This window comes from Convolutriloba macropyga, chromosome 3 (genome assembly GCF_964194025.1).
Source record: "Convolutriloba macropyga chromosome 3, txConMacr16.3, whole genome shotgun sequence".
In the NCBI taxonomy this organism is placed as follows: Eukaryota; Metazoa; Xenacoelomorpha; order Acoela; family Convolutidae; genus Convolutriloba; species Convolutriloba macropyga.
Window position 1 is genome coordinate 28,146,625 of NC_134470.1, and position 8,747 is coordinate 28,155,371.

Here is an 8,747-nt window from a genome sequence, read left to right on the forward strand (position 1 = left end):
TAATCTCACCTGCTTCTAATTTTGAGGTCTCGTGAACTGGCAAACTCACATCACTGAATTTCCACTGTTGCTCTAAAGCAGACCAATCATGTCAACAAATTCAGTAACTCTAGAGCAAGAATAAGAATAGTTATGTGAGAACTTATGAAATGCAGTACAGTTCAATTGAAATATGAAGTTTTTGAATAGCCACTGAACGAGATAAGCAAACAATATTTACAATACAGAGCTACATACTTCATCATTCATAATGATAGCGCCAACTTCTTTCCAAATAATACCTGTAAAATGGCTTCAAATATAACTGATAAGTTCTCAACTATTGTACTGTTTTTACGAGATCAACTAGTGCTCTGTGAACAGGTATCAATACATAGAGCCTCATTGGCATATTCAAAATACCGAGGTTGAGGCAAACCAGTAGTGATCAGACCGATTTTGATTGAACTCAGGGGCAGATTTTAGAAGCTACTACTCTACGATCAGGATACAGTCTGATCAGAGTTGATTTCGGCCGGGAAGATCTGGACCCCATGTGCTTGACCCAGGTCAATCTTCGATCAGTGCTGGCTTGGTACGCGCACCTCAACCCGGTTAGGCAACAGGAACAATATTATAATGTCTGATACTATGCATTAATTTCCAATGAACTTACGTTTCCTACGAGGTGGATGTCGCTGAGGTGAGGCTTCCTGAGAAATATCACCACCACCATCCAGATAGCCAGAAGAAGGCTGTTTGATCTGCTTGTACATGCAATCTCTGTCATTACCTAGTTGATGTTGCGGCTGTCGATGCTGATGGCCAACATCCTGTCCATCTGGCAGGCGAAGGGTGCCCTCGGATATTTCAAACAGTCTAGGTTGGTTGTTGACTCCCCCTCCTCCTCCTGCCCCTAGACCTCCCTGACCAGGAGCAGACGGGAATGAATCAATGGGAACATTGTTACCGCCGGATCTGTTGTTTGGTCTACAGTTTGTGTCAACGCTCTGCAGGGATGTCTGCAAAAACATTAAACATAACCAACTAACGTCACGCGAATTACTCTTATACAACTGGCGAGCGGTTGGCTTCGTCAGTAGCTAGCTACGGTTTAGGGAGGCTAGCTTTACCTTCAGAAAGCCGTTGCTCGATCCATAAAAAAAATTACCCGACCCATGACAGAAATTATATAGCCAGTATATAGCCAGGTAATTATTCCAGGTTATTAAACAACCAGCTTATATTTTTAATTTTGTTGTTCAAAGAGGCGACAATGCACAAATATTGAGCGATGTTGCAATGGCAAAAATAGGAAAAGGCTTGTAAACTCCTATTCTATATTAGAAGAAGCAGGCTTTTCAAAATTCTAACTTTCATAACATTTTCGCCATCATGCAGCCTTCGTAAATAGAGGCAGGTGTTTTAGTTTTATAAACAAAAGATCTTGAAAGAGGTTAGTGCGTGAGACAGGTTTCAACGATTGCATAATAATTTATCGGATTCCATCATATTCAATGCCATAATGCCCAATGCCACTATACCCAATACCATTATACCCACTGCACACTTTCAACTATACGAGTACAAATTAGCAGTCGCCATTACACGTATGTTTTAACAAAATCGAGCGGATAATTTAATTCTATGTTCGGTTGTGATGGTTTCATAAAAAGTCCCACGGGCTGGAGGCATAGTCATGGCCAGCAAGTTTGTAAAAACATACGTGTAATAGCAACTGCTGATTTGTAGTCAGCTTCTTGAACGAAAATATCAAAATGTTTTGATTACAATGGCATTGGGTATAATGGCATTGGTTAAATTGACCTGATACCGTTTTCTGAAATGGTCTCAAAAAATTGAAAAAGTAAGATTTTTGAAAGACCGTTAGAGTGAACTTCAAATTTGTTAATTGCTTCAAAGAACTCCTTCTTGAATAAAATTGTAGCAAAAAATCTTAAACTATGTAATCCTTCTGTTAATAAAACGTTCGAAAAAGATTGCAATTTAAAAGTTTTAGATAAACAAAACGTGATGATGAAAATTATCAATCAATCAACCCTTTATTTTTAAAATTTTTTCCAAAAAAGAACAGAATTTTATTAGCGTTATTTTTGTTGCATGTAAACCAGCACTCAAGAATTCAATTTTCTGTCATTCTTTGGACAAGGGCAAAACAAAAAAAAACAAATTACATACAAAAAATTATTTCAGTTGCGAAAACTTTAGGCAACTACCAATTCATAGATTCAACTCTAAGCAGTAGAAAAATCCTTCAAAATGACCCGTCAAAAACTGTTTAACACGAAAAACTTTTTTTGGAAAACCTGATTATGAAGAGAAGCTTTTTTAAAACAAAATTTCTTCTGTCACGCCCAGTATGATAAAATTTGAAAAAATTAAGGAACGAAAAGTTGTCCAAAAAGTACTGTTTGGATAGCGTAAAATATTTGAGCCACTGAAAACAAATCAAAGGCAGCAACAATAAAACAAATGAAACAAATATTCAAATAAATATAGGAGGTATTATAAATAAGGCTTGGCCATTGAAAGTGAAATGCCGCTGGGATTTAATTGTGAAGGTTAGCATTTAATTAATAGACATTTTTGTTCTGTTTATAAACATGAAAATATATGAATTGAAATAAAAAACATAGCTGGAAGATTGCCAGAAAATAGCCGAAATAGCCTTGTAGACCTGAAATTCCAAAAAAGTAATAGAAATAGACCAATAATCCCCTTTAGTTAAAGTCTGTTTTGAAAAAGAATTTGTTTGAATTAATGCTGCTTCTATTAGCTGCCTTTAAATACACTTCAATTAGAATGACACCCAGTTGACTTTATCTCATTGAAATTAAGTAAATAAAAGTCAATTTCAGAGTGAGGAGTGAGGAAGTCACTTTTGAGAGTGAGGTAGGTGACGTGACCAGAAACTAAACCAAGCAAGTGAACAAAAAAATTTCGATCTAAAAAGAGGGAAAAATGACGTCACTCAATTCAAATTCGATCCAAATGACGTCACTCAAGAGTGAAAAATGACGCACTCAATTCAATTGAAATTGCTTGAACGAAAGAACAAAGGGCAGATTTGAACTGCTTGTGACGTCATATGGTCGCAACAAAAATTCTGACGACGAAATGAAAAAACCAAGAGAAGATTAATAATAGCTTCAGCTATCGCTTTGCAGCTATTCAAATACAACTGATAATTCAAATGCGTCGGATGGCAGGCTACTTTTTAAAGAAGAAATGAGATTTAATGTAAAACTGAGGTTCAGACAATTATAAATCTGTTTCAATTTCTGTATTGAAGGCATCTAAAATTTTTTCAACCATAAACAGAGTTCTGACTTCAAACAAAATAACGTGCTTGCAGATTGCCAGAAAATAGCCTAAATAGCTTGGTAGATCTGCAGTCTCATAAAATTAGAACAAAAGACAGACCAAAACAATCAGCGTTTTCATAGAAGGCTGAAATGTTATAATTTGATTAAGAATCTGTATAAGTTATTGCTGTTTCTATTAGTTGCTCTCAAATAACCGTTATTTGGAGTGACGGATTCACTTGACCTTATCCCTTTGAATTAAAATAAACAAAAGTCAGTATCAAAGTGAGGAAGTCATTTTTGAGAGGAGTAAGGTAAGTCAGGTTGATGAAAAATTAAATCACACTATTCAACAAATAACTCGCTCCACTAAGAGCGACAAATGACGTCACGCACGCCCTTCAGTTGAAATTGCATAAACAAAAACAAAAGGCAGAATTGAAGTGGTTGTGACGTCATATGGTTGTAGCAAAAAATCTTGACGACAAAAAACATAGCAGGACAAGTCCTCAAGTTCAATTAAAAGAATTTTGATTGACTAAACAAAAGACTAGACCTAAAACCTTCAAATTAGCGTAAATTTCCCAGACTGAAAATTATATCTTTAGCCTAATATAACCTTTTGGATAACGTAGAAGTTTCAAATAAAACAGCTTGAAAAAGCCGCATGTGAACAAAAAATTTGCTCGCTTAGCAAAGTTTTTCACACCTACTTTTGTTGCTCGGTTTCAAAAGAAGGCGTGAATAAAAGGTCCGCTCTCTGTTTTCTTTGCTCTTCGAATTTTTTCACTGAAACATATCTTTCAACTTTTATTCACTCCTTGAATTTCCGGTTTTTGGCTCGATCACTTATCAAAAAAACAGAAAACCATAAAGCCTCTTCGAGTCTTAAAAAGACAGCGCTCCAATACAATTCAAACTCTTTGAATTGTAAAAAAAACCAAGCGAAGGCCGATAATAGCCCTAGCTATCGCTGTGCGGCTATTAATAAGAATTATATTATATTCATCAGAGATGGAAACAGAGCGAGTTCTTCATCTTCAAATTTTTGTATTTGACCTTTTTCTTCAAGATTTTCTCAGATAAAAACGATGTTCCCAAATTTAACCAAAGGAAAAATATCTACTATTGCACTTATCAGTTTTTTAACAAAAACAATCACTGCTCCTCAACCTCTGCAGCGGTGTCTTATGATTTGAACCATAACCCTGAATTCCAGAATTCCTGAATAGAAAATGAATTAATTCTTTTCAAACATAGTCGACTAAACGTCGGAAGAATTGCTCTCGAACGACTAGTGCGAGCTCTAATCAATTGCAGCCTGGTTCAGTCGGGGGCGGGGGGAGGTAGGAGAGCCTAAATGGGACTAAGAAGTTTAATAGTGGGCTTCAAATAACAACATTAGAGGTTAACATATACCACTATTAAGACTTAAAGTAAAAAATGACACCAGTTTCGGCGCACTTTTCATTTGACTTTTAGTATTAAATCGCCGCCAATTGATTTCAGCTGCTTGAAATTGTGATTGAGAGAGAATTTTAGACCACGCGAAACGCAAAAAGTCAAGGGCGTAAAAGTCACTTGAAAAGTCAAAATTGTCAAGCAAAAATTTTGCATAAAAAAGACACACACGTTTACAATAATTGCTATGAACTTCGTTCAAGAACAATTAATAAACGAGAACTAAATAGCACCTATGTCGCTTATTTACTCCCCAACATTTCACAAAAAATCGTGTGGCTTTAGCGTTATTGAAATTACTGAGATTGTGCGAACCTTTGAGCAGCTAAGAGACGATGCTGAAGGTGCTTCAGAGGGGACTTGTCTAAACTTGTTATAGTCATAGACAGATGCTGATTTAGTGGGTGTCTTTCCGACTGCTCCACTCGTTTCAAAAGAACCACTTCTCTTCCTCTGGTACAAACTACTCGCACCCCGCACAGGTACTGGGGTGTTGCAGACAGACATTTCGAACAGAGTGAGGTTATCCTGTGAAGCTAAGGGAATCTTAGGAGTCGGGATCCTTGACAGGTCGGGACTATCATGGTAACCCATGCAAGTCTCTCGAACTGCGGGACTGCCTAAAAATGGTATCATAGGGCTGGGGGTCGTACGTTTTGGCATCGAGGTCTGGTCGGCAAGAAAGGCGCAATTCAAGTTGGAGTTGTATTTCTGAGATCCATCCGATGTTCCGAAGTCTGTCCAGGAGCCACAATTGCTGTCGTTCTTGACAACCCCGCCCTCTGGTTCATTTTTGTGGACAATAGGGGTCCCATGTCGTCTCGTTTTGTGTGGCGTCACTGTGGCTTTGTGCTGGCCTAACACTTTCTGAACCAGTTTCTCAAAGTGCCGTCGCCCTTTGCGGAACAAGTGACCTAAACGGGAATAATCTTGGAATTCAATTCTTTTAATTGCGATACAACAAATGGGCTATAAATTGCTTCAGTTGGTTACCAATTACTTATAAAAAATAGATCAACCAAACTATTGGCTCTGTTAAAGCTTCCGCAAATAATCTTAATTTTTTCTGTATCAGGATCTAAATTGTCCTGGAAAATTGTCCATTAAAATAATAAAATGCCAAAAAATGAACTAGAAAACCTAATTCACAAATCATTCGCTCTAATGAAAAAAAAATAATAAAAAAAAATCCAAAACAGGGTGATTAACAATTCATCCTGGGCCAACATAATATACTGTTATAATGTAACTACTTGCAATAATTATGTGCAACAATAACATTGTAGATTGAGACCACTTTGGGTTCTTCTGGTTGAAAGTCCGTGTGTAACTCACCAATGAGTGCGACAATTTCATCGTAGCACCCAGCCCCGATCTCCGGCTGTCCCTGGAATGAGCTGGATAGACTGGTAGTTGAAGATGAGTTTGTCTTGGCTGACCTCTGTTGCATCCTCTGCTCATTTATCAGCCTGCTCTCTCTTCTCTTAGTCTCCGAGAATTGAGTCGCGATCACAACCAGACACAAGTTTAACATGAAGAACGCTCCGATCTATAATGTACAACATTACGTGTCAAAACTATTCATAAAACTCCACCCAAAAAGATGTTATTCCAGGTAGAGGTATCAGCGCAATTTCAGATAATTAATTTGTGAGAAAAGTGCTGAATGAAATAAAATTTTGAAAGAAATGTGCTGAATGCACTGAAGTTGTGAAAAGGATCTTTTCTGCTAGCGCCTGCAGCCCTATATAGTCGTTAATTTAGCACCCTCAATATTAAGTTTTTGCGAATTGTATGAGCGATATTTGCATTTCAAAGAAACAAGGGTGTCTAGGTAGATTGAAGGCACTTTTAGAATAGTAAATAGTTTCCTTGAAAAATTTTTTAAAAAGTTGAGCCCTTGTTCTAGCCGATAACACCAAAAATGACCTAATATAATAAGTTTTATAGATGCTTACGTTATTAGCCTCAAATTTTAGTTGAAATACGTAAAACTCTCAACCAAAAGCTATGCCAGCTTTTAATAAATGCATATTGTTTATATATGATGATGAATAAACTTACTTAACTTTAACAGTATGTTTAGACATGTATAAATGGGGTGAAAACTAAGCGGGGAAGGGGGCACTAGCAGAGAAGATCCCGTGAAAAAATGCGCCGAAAATTCAAAACTGAAAAAGAAATGAATGATGAAACTGAATGCAATGAAATTGTAAATGAAATGTGGTTAATACACAGAAAAAGTACAAGAAATGCGCTGAAAAAGCTCAAACAGTGAAAAAAAAACGCCGAATACACACTGAAATTGTGAAAGAAGATGAAAGCATTGAAAGAGAACCACAAATATGCGGATTTAAATGCAATTATTAAAAAAGGCAATGAATACATTGAAAATGTTCAGGAAAAGCGCTGAATCATGTATTTTTTTTCAAATTTTGCTGAAGGTTGTGAAATTGTTGAAAATTAGCGCTGAATGCAGTGAAATGTGAAAAAAAGCTCTGAATGCAGTGAAACTGTAAAAATTACACTGAAAGCATTGAAATAGTACTAAAAATGGGCAGAATGGACTAAAGTTGTGACCATGATGCACTAATATTGGGAAACAAACGCGACGAATGATAAAAAAAATAACAAAATTATGCTCTGATTGTACTCGAATTCTTATAAACAAGTACTAAATGCACTGGCATTCAAAAAACGCGCGGAATGGACTGAAATTGATGCAAAAATTCACCGAATGCACCAAAACTGTGAACAAAATGCGCTAGATGCACTGAAGTTGTGAAATAATTGCGCTGAATGCAAAGAAATGGTAGAAAAAATTGCTGAAAGTACTGAAATTGTTGAAAAAAAATTCACTGAATGCACTGAAATACTGAAAACTATGCGATGAATTCACTGAAATTGTAGAAGAAATGCGCTGAATGCATTGAATTGATATAATAAATGAGCTTAATTCATTGAAATTGCAAAAGAAATGCGATGAATGCACTGAAAATGTGGAAAAAGCACTGAATGCAATGAAACTGTAAAAGAAATGCGCTGAAGGCAATAAATTGGTGAAAGAAATGCGCTGAGTGCACTGAAACTGCGGAAGAAATGAGCTGAATGCACCTATAGTTACTTAATGCATTTGAATTTATTTTAAAAAGCGCGTTTTCTGCGCAATTCGTACATAATTTAGAGCAAAATAATGAAATGGCGTGAGATAATACGAAGATGTCAATAAGGATGTAAAAACTTCCACATCGCTAACTCATTTTTTAAAATGAAAAAGTGGAAAAATTAGACCAACAGTTTTTTGTACTCCTTTTTTTTATAAAACCCTCTACTCAGAGATACTCTTTAAACTGATTTCAGCAGATACTAATTAAAATTAACTTTTAATCTCAAACTGATTAAATTGTTTCTATCCCTTTCTATCTGACTTTTCTAACAGGGGATCTTGGCAAGAGTAAGCATATTTTAGTGTTTCTTATCAAGGGTATTAAAATTTGTATCACTAGTTTACCATTGCTTGCCTAATTGAATGTATCTCCCGCGCTCTAAGTACTGTTGTAATGTACCATCTAAACAGCGTTTGAAAGTTCAAATCTAATCTAATCTGATTACTGAATTTTCAGGATGTTAAGAGCGAAACTGTTTATTAAGCAAAAATGGACTAACCACAATGAGTAGAACAAAATAAGCGAAGTCGTAGAAGGAGTGACTATCCTGTACTATGTACATTATGTCCGCCCATCCCTCCAATGAAATCACCTGAAACACAAACAAACTTTTACTGACGGATAAAGAAGCAAATTTTTGGAAAATTTCTGAGAACCTTGAGAGGCATAATCTTCACATTTTAAAAAGTGCCTCAAAACTTTAAAGCGTAATTGGTTGTATAGTTATTCGATTTTTTTTAAAAAAAATTAACTAGTCCTTATTGTTATCACAGCACAGAGAACAATAAATAATAACCAAACTTCTGCTTGAAAT

General features: G+C 36.0%; 1 protein-coding gene across 21 annotated transcripts in view; it reads right to left on the reverse strand.

Annotated features, from left to right (window-relative positions):
• The window catches only part of LOC142336128 (voltage-dependent T-type calcium channel subunit alpha-1G-like), a 155,833-nt gene extending 147,308 nt beyond the window's left edge, over nucleotides 1–8,525 (reverse strand). For all 21 annotated transcript variants that reach the window (XM_075384700.1, XM_075384697.1, XM_075384698.1 and 18 more), the window contains exons 1-5: nucleotides 8,433–8,525; nucleotides 6,102–6,315; nucleotides 5,082–5,680; nucleotides 656–1,001; nucleotides 10–72 (exon numbers count right to left, since the gene is read on the reverse strand). In XM_075384700.1, coding sequence (XP_075240815.1) covers nucleotides 10–72; nucleotides 656–1,001; nucleotides 5,082–5,680; nucleotides 6,102–6,315; nucleotides 8,433–8,495 — 1,285 coding nt within the window. In that variant the 5' untranslated portion in view covers nucleotides 8,496–8,525. The remainder of the gene's footprint in view (nucleotides 1–9; nucleotides 73–655; nucleotides 1,002–5,081; nucleotides 5,681–6,101; nucleotides 6,316–8,432) is intronic.
• Nucleotides 8,526–8,747: the final 222 nt, after the last annotated feature.